Source organism: Dendroctonus ponderosae, unplaced genomic scaffold (genome assembly GCF_020466585.1).
Source record: "Dendroctonus ponderosae isolate FM_Combo_2020 unplaced genomic scaffold, Dpon_F_20191213v2 Dpon_F_20191213_11, whole genome shotgun sequence".
Lineage (NCBI taxonomy): Eukaryota > Metazoa > Arthropoda > Insecta > Coleoptera > Curculionidae > Dendroctonus > Dendroctonus ponderosae.
In genome coordinates, this window is record NW_026017213.1 from 1,988,847 (window position 1) to 2,002,673 (window position 13,827).

Sequence of the window (13,827 nt, forward strand, 5' to 3'; positions counted from 1 at the left end):
AGAGAATCAGGCAATTCTTGAAATTTTCACTATCTATAGAAAATTCCTGATTAAGCAACTTCCAGAAATACCATTCAGATTGCGTGCTAAATCCTGACTTAAGCAAACTTCATAACTTTGCGCTAAAGATGGCCGTGTCCTCATAACTGCACGCTCTGTTTTAAAGTAACGTAACTACAAACTGAGCATTGCAAACTCCTTGAAATTTTCACAGACCATAGAAGACACTTCATTCTGCCACTGTTGAAAATATTATTGAGATCGCGTTTTAAATTTTGACTTCAGCGGACTTCATAACTATTGAGCTGAAGATGGTACGATCTGTTTAAAGTGACCTAACTTTTAACGGACCATCAGGAAGTTCTTGAAAATTTCAGTGTCCATAGAAAATACTTGATTCTCTAACTTACAAGATTGTAATTCGAGATAGCGATTTAAATCCTGACATTAGAGGACTTCATAACTGTTAAGTTAAAGTTGGCCGTTTCTGCACAACTGCACGCTCTTCTATAAAGTCTTCTAACTTTGAAACGAGCACCAAAAAACTCTTGAGTTTCTCACTGTGCATAGAAAATACCTGATTCTGGAACTTCCGTAAATATCATTCAGATTGGGTGCTAAATCCTGACTTAGCGAACTTCATAAGCATTGAGCCGAATATGATGGTCTCCGCACAAATGCACCCTCCGTTAACGTGCTAACTTCTAAGCGAGTGGTAGAAACTTTTTGAAATTTTCACTGTCGATAGAAAATACCTAATTTTGCAACTTCCTAGTATGCCATTCAGATCGCGTGCTAAATCCAGACTTTAGCAAACTTCATAACTTTGGACTTAAGATGGTTGTTTCCGGGCAGTTGAACGCTCTCGTTAAAGTGTCCTAACTTCTAATCAAGCTTCAGGAACCTTTTGAAATTTTCACTGTCCATAAAAAATACTTAATTCCGCAACTTCAAAAATGTTATTCGAGAAAGCGCTCTAAATGCTGATTTTAGCAGACTTGATAACTGTTGAGCTAAAGATGGTCGTTTCCGCACAACTGCAAGCTGTCTTTTAAAGTGTCCTAACTTATTTTTTCTTTTGTATTGCATCTAATCTATGGTGCATAACAACGTGTAATCTTTGCAACAACAAAAAGAACTTGAGTTTGCAATCGTCCGTGATTTTTGTTGAGATCGTGCCCAGAATCCTGATTTTAGCAAATTTCATAATTGTGCTAAAGTTGGTCGATTCGGCACAATTGCACGTTCCTCTTTAGTGTCTTAACTTCTATACTCACGCATGCTACTTCTTGACATTTTCGCAGACCATAGAAGACACTTGACTCTGGAGCTTTTGAGAATTTTATTTAAATCGCGAATAAAATTTATTTTAATGCGATTTTACGGAGCTTCATAAATGTTGGGCTAAAATTGGACCGTTTCCGTACCACTGCACGCTCTCATTTGAAGCGTTCTAACTTAAAAAAAAATAAATTCGTGAAAAAAAACATTTTTTCTTTACTTGCCGTTCCATGTCAGCAAAATTCGTACCCAAGTGTGTTGGTTTGATACACAGTAAGTTGCCCCCGTTAAGGCATGGTAGAATGAATGAAAACTTTTTACCTACAAGCTTTTTGGGCACTTTTTAAATCTTATTCACCACAAGCTCGTGCGAAGAAATCTATTGGGTGCAGGACGGACAAAGTGTCCGGCCTGAAACGATCATCAAGAGCACCTTTTTCCAGTACAAAAATAAAATGTGAAACTCGAACGAAATTCTCAAACTTTTAGGGCACGAGGAATTTTTTGCTCTAAAAACAAAACGTTTCTTTACAAAAAAATCGATATAGACAAAACACCTGCAAACTGGGCTGGTTTGTTTGACAAAAATTTCCTTCCTTCCATTTCCTCCATAGAAAATACCCCAGTCTGTAGACTGCTTGGAGAATTTCATTCAGATCGCGCTAAAAATGTTGATGTTAGAGAACTTTGTAAATGTTGTTAAAAGCGTTCTAACTACTTTAAAAAATAAATTCGTGCCAAAGTGTTCCATGTGAACAAAATGTTTGCAAAAGTGGGCTGGTTTGTTCCGGGAAGAAAAAGTAGGTAAAAGTAGGTACCTCTGTTTAGGTAAAAAAAAACTTTTTATAGGTTTTTGGCTAATTTTTTTGAAATCCATTCATTGCAAGCTTTAACGAAAATTTAATGGGCTTTTAGGACTATTTGTCAAAACTCATATATCGGAAGCTTTTCAACAATCCTTACCAAATACCTACCAGGGGCAGCCCTAACATTTGAACCAGAGCACCTCTTCTTTCGATAGGAGACACAAAACGTGAAAATAACCCGAAATTATCAATGCTTTAGGCGGTTTCAGTGCTTTGACTTGCTTAATTGTGGCTGTAAAAACAGAGTTTTCTCTCGAATTTTTTTTTCAGGGCATTTCATATGGACAAAATACGTGCCAGAGTGGGTCGGTTTGTTTCACAGAGAGCGCTCCGGATGAGGGAAGGGAAGAAGAAGGAAGAGACCTTTCAGTAGATATTTTGGGCATTTTCTCAAAACCGATTGAATGAAAACTCTTGAAATTTGTCCGCTAGGTACTTTGGCTCCTGCCTGATATTTTACCAAGAAACCTTTTCCTTGATAGAAAGTTTCGTTTGGGAGAAAAAAATTAAATGGCAAAAAGCGACCAAAATCTGAAATTAAGTTGCGCAGCTGCACGATCTACTTTAAAATGCCCTAACTTCTGATGTAGCATAAAGAGCATCTTTATGCTTCAACATATTAAAGACAACACTAGAGACTGTAACTTCTGAAAATTTCACTCAGAACCCTCACTAAATACTGATTTAAGCAGTCTAAAAAGTGAGCTGTTTGTTCCGGCAAAAGGTCTGTCCCCCTGTTAAGATAAGGGAGAAAGAATTATTTTTTTTTAATTTTTGGTAATTTTTTCGAAGAAATTGAATGGACTTTTTAAGCGATTTTACAACAACCGTTTGTGGCAAGCTTTTCAAAAATTCCCACTAAATACCTTGGAGCAGGCCTGTCTAACGTTGGAACAAGACCATCTTCTTTCGATAAAAAGCGTCTTTTGGGGAAAAAACTTTAATCGGTTGACTATTTACAAGGAATTCGATAAATACATATGCATCAAATATACACAAAAATTAAAAAGTGTCTTTCGAAAAGAGTTCTTCGAATTAGATGCGCAAAAAATAAAAATCTTTCTGCACTACTCTTAAAAGAAAGTGACTTAAAATCGAATCAAAATTGTCAAATCCCTTACAAATTTATCGAAATTAACATCGATTACTTTTTAGTCTGGTCCGAACATGTTGCCCATATGAAAAGTGAAATCACGCCAACGAAAAATAAACGTTTCCCATTTAAATCCGATGCTGAGAAAGGACAGACTAATCTGGATTTAGATAAAAATAAAAATTTGCCAAACTCAATAATCATCCAAATAATCCCCAACGCACACAGCTTGATAGTATATCAATAAACCTTCAAAATATCGTAAAAATTGGGCAAAATATTTGGCTTAAAATGCCATTAAAATTCATCATCAACAAACAGGGTCATACAAAACTACTTTTGGCATGAGCTTGTAATACAGGCGGTGAATGAATCAAAAGAAACCCAAATGCGAAGCATAAGACTTTAAAAGTAGGAAAATGTAAATTGAATAGTTGGCTTAACTGAAAACTTAAGTTTAAATGTTTCCTCCCCACCCCAATAGAGCCGAATCCTAACGGAATCTACTGTCAGCTGTCAGCTGTCAGCTGGGTGTAATGGCGGCAAGTTCAATTAATATCTGGAAGCGTTTAACCTAAAAACGCAAAACCCTAAAAAATAACGAAATTCATGTCTTTTACTGATTCTTGCACAACAATCGACGACCATGAACTATTATCTATAAAATTGCCAATAACCTAAATTTAATAATGCTCGTCGCCAAATTGAACAAAGCAATTGGCATTATCAGCATAGCAGATATCCAACGGAAGGACTATGTATAAATAGATAACAGCGTAAATTTCGCAGTTGTTTCAATAATTCGCAACAATTCAGTTGAACTAAAGTGCACCGTCGAGGCAAAAGTAGTGATTCCCCTGAGTGATCGTTACCGTTAATTAACATAACCTTGACGTGTCTAAACTGTTCCACATGCGTGTTTCCTAACCTTAGATCATCAGCAGCAAAAATTGGAAATGTTTGAATTTTAGTCGGTGGTGACTTTTTCCCCCAGATAAACGGGGCAAAGTGGCCGTTGGGAGATCGTGGAATGGATTCGACGAAGAAGTTCGACAATCCCAGTCCGGAAGAATCGGCCGGCTGGTTGAACAAACTCTTCTTTTGGCAAGTTTTTTGGGTTTACCTATTCGAACGCGCCCACGAGCGTGTGAATTTTCCCTGGCAAAGATTGATAAATTCCGATTTGTTTGGAAGCAACATGGATTTCTATCGAACGGCCTTGTTTGCGATCGATATATGTATTTACAAACAGTGGAATTAATCCGCCGATCAACTCGCCTGCCCGCCAGCCATCGGCGTACTAAATATCTATACTAATCGATTTAATGTAAGCATAAAAGGCTTCCGAGTATGCAAAAATTAACAAGAAGGTACTCAAAAACATTCATAAAGACATCAGATCCTATAAAAGGATGCAAATTAAAGCCTCAATTGAGCCAAATAAAAATTCGATGGCAGCAAAATATCACCCGATAATCACCCGGTCTACGGGCTGGATTGTGACGTCACGTAAACTAGACCAGCGCTCGGTGTAACGCATATCGGAAGTTAAAGAACAAACCCGAGTATATCATAGATCGAATATCAAGAATTTATGCCAAATAATTATGGAATCTTTATATCGACCTAATCGATATCTTTCTTGGGATAGTGTGGACATGATTAGCTGTTTTCCTCACATTATTTTATCTAATGTTACAAATGTCGTTTATGCCGCGTTTATATGTTTGGGTTTGTTTAGGAGTGGACTCGTTACATTGCCAAAATATAAAATTTTTAATATCTGCTAATAAACTAGATAAATGGTTGATGTCGTTAAGTAAATGGAGATTTAAAACTATGAACCAAAAAGCAAAAAAATTTCCTGTTCAACTAGGAAGGTTTCTGATTTTAAATTTGAATTCATAGTAACTGCGTATGTGATAACCGGTCCAGGAGAATTCCCTTTCTCCTGGAGAAGATATTCTTTAGTCATTATTCCACGCCACTCATCAGGGAGAAACCAAGAGTACAAAATATTCATAAACTGTTCAAAAATTCCAAACGATACTGACGGCATTAGAGAAAGTGTTTAATAAGTTTAATAAGATGTGCCGAGCCCTTCGGCCACAACACTGTTTCCGATTCAAAAGCGCTCTAAGTGCCCGAAGGGTTCGGCAAAACAATCGCTTTAGTGTTTAATGACGAAGTGGTTTATTTTTAGAGAAGGTACTGTTTTTTGTCTCTGCTCCAAAAAAATGGTCACAAAATAGCCGAGGATTTTGAACCGGGGGGGATTAGGAGCCGAAACTTTAAGATGGTCTTAGAATTGTTTCCTCGTATAACGAACTATCAAAGTTAGAGGTAAAATAGTGCAGTTAGTCAGTTTGACGCCTTTTGACCCGCAATTGAAATTTCCTGGCAAACGGTTCCAGATAGTGTGCGCAAGCAGAGATAGAAGGACTTTCAGTATCTATATGACCAGGCCACACAACATCAGGGATTTGATAAAAAATCGGTCCAAAACCCGAACGAAAAAAAATTCGAAATTTTTTTGGAGAATTTCATTTTTTTTTCAAAATTTTATGATAAAAAAATATTTCAAAATTATGCTTTGTAGGCAACATTCTTTAAGAAAAATTCCACGAGTTTTTCAGCATCACACAAGCACTCCAGAATTTAAACCAAATAAATAGGACGACCCATTTGAAATCCATTTATTTGTTTGCCTTTTACTGCAAACGATTCCAGATAATCATTTTTCTTGCTCCAGCACTCTTTTAGAGAATGGAGAGTTTTTAGGTCCCATAAAATTACGTTGGCCTTAAACGCTAAACGTTATTGTGATCATGCGCAGTGTTAAAAAAATAAGGTGTTCAGGCAAATAACGTTAAGTGCGTTTTTTACCTTTTGATGCCGCGGTTGTTGCACTCTTATATAAACCTCACTTTATTGTTTGATTATCCCGTTTTGTTTGGAAAAGTTGCAAAGCTAGTTTAAGTTTGTATTGTTATTAAACAAAAAGTGGCTAAGATGGAAGAAAACATTGAAGCTGCCTTTCTGCACCGAAACGATCAGGGAGATGTGGATCACGATTTAATAAGAGGCTTAATTTTACACATCTTTGACCCACCTGTTGTTGCAAACCGAAGAGCTATTTTTAATTTAGAAAATTTTCAGCCCGGAAATCGCCTTATAAAATTTAGGTTTCAGGAGGAACGTAATCCGAACATATTAAATAAAAATTCAAAATCAAATAGTTAGGTTATGGGTTAGAAGTTAGAACCTGTCCGTGCGATGTTCGTAGTGTTACCAAAGTTCAAATTTGCCCAAACAATTTTCACATAAAATCCGTATATACGCAATAATGGCTTAAACTAATCAATGAGAAAGTCTTATTTGAATTTACAAAGATTTGTTATTCTATTAATAATATCAGAAGTAAGTCAAATATGTCAACACCGTCGTTCTGCTTTTTAACGTGGTGTTTATTAACGTTACCGCTACTCGTACGTAAATAAAGGAACACGATATCCTCTAATAACGTAAACGGTTATTTCTTTACTAATGCGCATGCTCAAAATAACGGATAACGTAAAACGTGTTGCAATTAAGGGGCCTAAAACTCCCTAATACTTTGGGCAATACAACATTATACGAGCTTTGGCAACAGCGCCAAAATTAATATAATGAGTTCTGAGCTAAAGAGGGCGCTTACAAAAATATTGAAAGTTTCAGTGGCTAAAATTTTGAACTCCATTTGCTGACGGCCGAAGGAAAATAGCGCTTTTGACCAGGGGACCGGAATTTTATTGAAATGGGTCAGAAAGTCTAAACTGTTCAAAAAAACTACAATCTATTGACAAAAATTTTTCAATTTTTTTAAATTTTTCCTGTTGGTTAACAGCAAACGGAATTCTTCATTCAAAAATCGGCGTCTCAAAAGATACAAAATCAATTATCTGCAACCTGGCTACAGATTTTGATATTTTGTTTGAGGTGAGTTTGAGTAATTTTAGTCAAACTCATCTCAAAAAAGTGTAGAAGAGAACACTGTTCTCACTTTCTGCCAGAGCCTTTAGTAAATGTTGCTGCTCGAGTAATTCATTTTTCCTATCTCGACTTTGTGAATTTTGTAATGTAGAAAGGACAATTGGGAAAAATGATAGGAACAGAACCTCGTTGCAACTTTGAACGTTTTAAAGGAACATTCAAAGGTCGTTTTTCGATTATAGGAAGCACTTATACATATTGCACTATCCTGTGTAAAACGGTAATTAAAACAGTGTGATAACACGTTATCGTACTTTGAAAAACTGAACACACTCACCGTAGCTTCACTACTATAATTTCCTTTAATAAACAGTTGCCACGTGCTGTTTAATAGAACTTGGTCTACTTACAAAGCGAGTCGAGCCTCGTGACGTCAGAACTCATAGGCCCTCTTTCCTTCGGTGGTAACTGCAGCTAAAATAGAATAACCACCGAAATGTTGAAGCTGGGTTCAGATCATTTGCTGCAGTCATTAAAATGATTGTTTAACAGAACCTTAGAGGACAGCTGCATACGAACAGATTGGCAAATGCAGAAGCTATTTCATTATTTAAGAAAGGCGATAACAATGACTCTGAAAACTGCCCCCCGATAAGCCTGCTCTCACAAATATACAAACTATTCTCAGAAATATTAACCAGCACGAGTGGAACAGAAAGTCTTCTTATAGAAAAGACTCACGAAAATAACGTCTCAATACACTTGGCTTTTATTGACTTTCATAAGGCATTCGACTCTATGGAATTATGGACGATTCGAAATAGGGATGGGACATCGATCCTATAACGTCGATGGCAGCCATCGATGTTGACATCGAAAGGTAATATCGATGTTAAGGAAACATCGATGTTCTGATAGTTTGCCGTTGCATACAAATTTCAAATTGATTAACTTAAACTGAAATAATTTGATTTTACTACTACTGTGACATTAAATATCGACTAAATCTATTCAACTTGTAGTTGCCACATTTTTCGGTCAACTGACTGAAAAAAGAAGCTTTTTTCGGGTGCAGCTATCAAAGATTTTGCAGAAAATGTTTCTATCTAGTATCAACATCAAATGTCCGATGTTTCCATTTCAGGATCTAACATCGATGTTTTATCGATGTCCCAAAGTTCCAACATCTATGGTAAAAATGTCGAACATAGAACGAATGACATCGATGTTTACGAAACATCGATGTTTTTCTTTCATACCTAATTCGAAAGAAAAATTACTATCAGATATTTCCTTTATTTGTAGTGTTGTAATGATGAATATTTTACGACGACCTTAAATTTTCATGAATGTTTTAATGAAATTTTCCAGTATAACACAAAATGCATTCATGGCTACCGTTTTCCTGCTGCTTTCTTGTTAATGCTACTCATACATAACAAATTGATTACCGAGCCGCAAAGCAGGCCTTCGCGGTTTTTTTATTGCCAAATGAATCATTGTTGCTCTCATCGGAGAATGTACAAAAATGCATCTGTTTAATCGGCGGTTTTACCCAATCTGATGTGACTTTGTTCTATTTATATCCGATTAATGTTTGTTTTTGTTCACTAGCGGTCGGTTTTCTTTGCAGGAAGGACGTTTTATCTAACCAGTGATTTTCTTATTTTAATAAAATAATTTTCATTTTGTACAATTTTTGGCAAAATCTTTCTGTTTAGAAGCGTTTTCCCTGACACAAAAAGAAGCTGAATCTGAACGTTTTTGTTAAATTAATAATCTGATCATCACGTAATGTTTTTTGTGGCTTTTTGTTTGACTCTGTTTTTTAATTCCGTTTCCTCTCTTTTGCTTTTTGTAGATTGTCAGTTCTTTTGAGATGTTGATGTGCATGATTCCACTCATCTCTAGACGGATTTTTGCTCATTTTCGTTCTCAAGTCGATCTGCAAATGGCATCAATCTCTTTGTGTATTAATAATCTCTGCCATATTCAGTATTTGCCTTTAGTTATTCAAGACTTTTAAAGTGTGCGATCTCAGTTTCGCTTTTTAGCATTATTCATCCTCTGTTTGTGTATTATTTGGTAATTGACTCTTAAAAATTTGCTTTCGATCACAAGTCTTTCGCGGTAATTTTTTGAAACTAGTGAGCTTTTCAGGCTTTTAGGCCGTCGGTCGTGCAAGCTCGAGTGGCTTTCACCTTCAGAGTGAAGCATCATGGTAAAATTATTATCCACAGGGCTCAAAAGCTCGAAAAACTGACCAGTTTTGCATCTTGCAAATATATATCCCATATCTCTATTTTTCGATTTTACTTCAGTATTTTGCATTAGCAAAAGTCCAAATTTTGCACAATTTCTGTAGTGCTTCTTTCTATCTTCTAAAGATCGTCGAAACTTTAAGTTGCTACTTGACCTCGACTGAAAGGTACCATTTTTTTTAACCAAAAACCTCTATATGTGCGAAATTGGTCATTTTCAGCCGTCAACTTTTTTGGCAAAAGCCCAGATTTAGCCCGATTTTACTGAAGTTTCCAGTGCCAAAAGAATCAGATCTCTTTTACGGATCGTAAAAAATTCATGTTGCTACTTTACCTCGATTGAAAGTTACCATTTTTTTAAGGGAAAACCTGTACGTGTGCGAAATTGGTCATTTTAAGCCGACATCAACTTTTTCCGTAAAAGTCCGGATTTCGCCCGATTTCATTGAAGTTTCCAGTGCCAAAAGACTTAGATCTCTTCTATGGATCATAATAAATTCAAGTTGCTACTTGACCTCGATTGAAAGTTACCATTTTTTAAAAGAAAAGCCTGTATGTGTGCGAAATTAATCATTTTAAGCCGACATCAACTTTTTTGTCAAATGCCCAGATTTCCCCCGATTTCATTCAACTTTCCAGTACCAAAATACTCAGATCTTTTCTATGGATCATAATAAATTCAAGTTGATACTTGACCTCGATGGAAAGTTCCCATTTTTTTAACGAAAAGCCTGTATGTGTGCGAAATTGTTCATTTTAAGCCGGCCTCAACTTTTTTGTCAAATGTCCAGATTTCCCCCGATTTCATTCAAGTTACCAGTACCAAAAGACTCAGATCTCTTCTATGGATCATCAAAAATTCAAGTTGCTACTTGACCTCGATTGAAAGTTACCATTTTTTTTAACGAAAAGCCAGTATGTGTGCCAAATTGGTCATTTTAAGCCGACATCAACTTTTTTGGAAAAACTCCGGATTTCGCCAGATTTCATTGAAGTTTCCAGTACCAAAAGACTCAGATCTCTTCTATGGATCATCAAAAATTCACTTTGTTAACAACTATAAAAATTTTGCGCGATTTCAATTAATTTCCCAGTACGTCAAGGTTCAAATCACTTCCGTAGATCATGAAAATTTCAAGGTAATATTTAGTTTCGATGGAAAGTTACCATTGTTTTAAATAAAAGCGTGTACGTGAAAAATTGGCCATTTTAAGTCAAAATTGGTTTGGCTAGTAAATATTCCTATTTCGCGTTATTGGTACAAAATTTCGAGGACTCAAAGGCTCAAGATTCCTTTAAAGATCATGAGAATTTCAAGCTGTTATATAGTCTCTATTGAAAGTTGCCATTTGTCAAAAAAAAACTGTGTAAATGTGTGAAGTTTCACAGTCATTTTAAGTAAGAATTGACTTGAGTAGCAAAAATTCGTATTTCGCGCGAACTCTATAAAGTTTCTTGCACTTAAAGATTCAAGCGTCTTCTACAGATTTCCTGAATTTCAAGTTTCTGCTTGATCTGGCTTGAAAATTGCCATTGGCTTAAGGAAAGGGTGTATGTGTAAAATTGGTAATTCCCCGATTCGCAGCGATTAGGGCATAGCGCCGATTTGTGTGGAACCCTGCAGCCGTAAAATTTTACTTTTTTTCCATATTTTTCACATAAAACATCCGTAATAAATTGACATTAAAATTAAGAGATAAGAAATAAGATAAAATTGCAAAAAAGTAAGGGAGTCTTTTTAAGAAATCATACTGGTTACTACTACACTTTTATGACACTCCCTGTGTATTGAAACGTAACTTTAAAATGCGTACACTAAAAACCCTAACAATTTTAAACTCCAAAAACTTTCATCCGTCTAAAACTCATATTTGCTGAAATATTACACTTTGACACACTAATAAACCATTCAAAAACCACAATTAATAATTGCATGCGAATGAATAGGGAGAACTTTGTAGAGTCTTTGAAGAGAAAAAGCAATTTGCTGGTGACTAGAAACGCTAATTGACTTCCATTATTTATTGTGATTTATTTCGAACGAAAGTTGCCAAGAAAACCGATTCTTTTTTCAGTGGCGTCCATTGTTTCAATCTAATAATTATAGAAACTAAAGAAGATAAAAACAGAGAACAGAAACCTTGAAGGTTTACTCTAAAAACTGATTGGTTTTGATATTCTTCCAGTTGGGTGCTGCCAGTTTTCAAACTCGGCTACCAAAAGGACTTGCAAGTCGAAGACATCTACAACACGACCAAAGCCGATCTGTCCCAACCTTTAGGAGACATTTTAGAAAGGTACGATAATCCAGGAATGTTTTCAGTAGATAATAACGCAAAATCGCAGTTTTGAGTTACAAATAACTAACTTTTCCACTATTAGTGGGCGAATAAAAATTAAGTGCCATTTCAATTTACCAATATTTCGTGGATTTTCACCTTACAGAACACCAAGTCGCCTACAAAACTTAAAATTTTCAATTGCGTTTTCTCTCCGTTTCTTTCTGATGTTCGTTTTTCTATTGCCTCGTTAGAATGAGAATTTCTGGAATTTTTTTCCAGGTCATTCTGTATCAGTGTTCATGCGTTTAATTTMATTCTTCTCCGTCTTAAATCTTTTAAATTTTTTGAAAATGYCCTATTTTAAGTWTGCTCTTCTTGCCATTCTTTATATCTTGTTTTGCGTACTATTTTGAAACTGAACCTTTGAATATTCAGAGGTGTAAAGCCACTTGTGGCACACCTCTGGAGATGCAAGCCACTCGTGCTTGCGAAACGTCAGGAAGCAATTTTTCCACTACGACCGAAATACCCGAAAAACTCATTTACCTATGGGAATTCTTCCTCAAAATGGAGGGTTTTTAAGTGATATATCCTCAAAAATCCTCATTTYAGAAACTGGAACGAAGAAGTACTTCGAGTGCAAAAATCTGGCAAACCTCCCAGCTTAAAACGGGCAATATGGAAAACCATCGGCAAGTCCTACATGATCATCGGGTTCTTAATATTCCTCAACACGTTCCTAATAAAGTAAGTCGGCGCAAACCCCTCCAGGGAAGATTGGTAAGCTTCGCCTTTATTTGCAGAATGAGCCAGCCAATTGTTCTGGGCCGCTACATCAAGTACTTTGAGAAGAACTCAACTCATGACGCCTCCACGGGATGGTTGCTCGGAAGTGGCGTGATATTGCTGGCCTTTCTGCACAAGGTTGTCATGCACTATACAGTCCTCAACTGCTCGAGAGTGGGGATGAGAGTGCGCGTAGCCTGCTGCTCCTTGATCTATCGAAAGGTACTTCAGTCTCCTTACCAGAGTCATTCAAATTTGGTGCCATTGTTCTAGAAGTTGAGATATTGCAATTTGCAGTTCTGCCTTTAATCGCATAGATTGTTGATGACTTGGCCAGATGAATCCATTTGCTTCTAATAAACAAATATAAAGTCGTGGCAGCAAAGATAAACTTTATGCATGGTTACACATTTAAAGTTTTGAAGAGCGCAATTTCGAAACTAACCACAAAAGAAAGTGGCGCCAATTTGAATCGTCCTCATCTTGTACATGGTGGGTTGTAAGGTCCGTTTGATTAGTTGCTGCGATTGAATCACATTTCGTCCGGAAAGACGACTGCCGGCCAATTGGTCAATTTGCTATCCAATGATGTGGTTCGATTTGATTTCGCCCTGGGGTTCCTGCACTATATCTGGATAATGCCCTTGCAGGGAATAGCGGGATTAATTGTTATGTACAGTTACATACAAAATGCGGCTTTTCCCACCATGCTGGTGATGACCATTCAGGCAGTTCTGGGACAAGGTGAATCTTGGACAATTTCGTTCACACCAACTGAGGCTTACTTGTTTTATCCTTTCCAGGGTGTTTATCCAAGCTGCAAGGCAGGTTTAGAGGAAAAATCGCCACTCTCACCGATCAAAGAGTGAAGCTAATGAGCGAAATCACCTCGGGGATTCAGGTAATTAAAATGTTTGCTTGGGAGAAACCGTTTGAAAAGATTGCGGACATTTCACGCAGGTAATCAACTTTGCATAGTGCTTTGGTAATTGCAGCCCATTTTTTAAACAAAGTCTTTCAGAAAAGAAGTCAATATGATTGCCCGAAACTCATACATCCGAGGCTTTTCTTCGGCTTTGAACATTTTCATCGAACGTGCCACTCTTTACATTGCTGTTATTTCCTACGTCCTACTAGGGAATCGGATAACAGGTAGGCGTGGCCTAAGTCCCATCTCCAACTAGAATCACTTCATTTTCTTCTACAGGCGAGGTGGTTTTCTCAGTAGCCCAGCTGCTCAACACCATACAATTGTACATGTCAGTCTTCTTCCCATTGGCGCATTC

The 13,827-nt window shown here is 36.7% G+C and overlaps 1 protein-coding gene across 1 annotated transcript in view; it reads left to right on the forward strand.

Annotated features, from left to right (window-relative positions):
• Positions 1-3,955: 3,955 nt before the first annotated feature.
• LOC125502985 (ATP-binding cassette subfamily C member 4-like) overlaps positions 3,956-13,827 on the forward strand; it is an 11,641-nt gene continuing 1,769 nt past the window's right edge. Inside the window, exons 1-8 of the mRNA XM_048662621.1 lie at positions 3,956-4,344; positions 11,660-11,770; positions 12,368-12,502; positions 12,559-12,763; positions 13,060-13,285; positions 13,345-13,501; positions 13,563-13,693; positions 13,749-13,821. Coding sequence (XP_048518578.1) covers positions 4,271-4,344; positions 11,660-11,770; positions 12,368-12,502; positions 12,559-12,763; positions 13,060-13,285; positions 13,345-13,501; positions 13,563-13,693; positions 13,749-13,821 — 1,112 coding nt within the window. The 5' untranslated portion in view covers positions 3,956-4,270. The remainder of the gene's footprint in view (positions 4,345-11,659; positions 11,771-12,367; positions 12,503-12,558; positions 12,764-13,059; positions 13,286-13,344; positions 13,502-13,562; positions 13,694-13,748; positions 13,822-13,827) is intronic.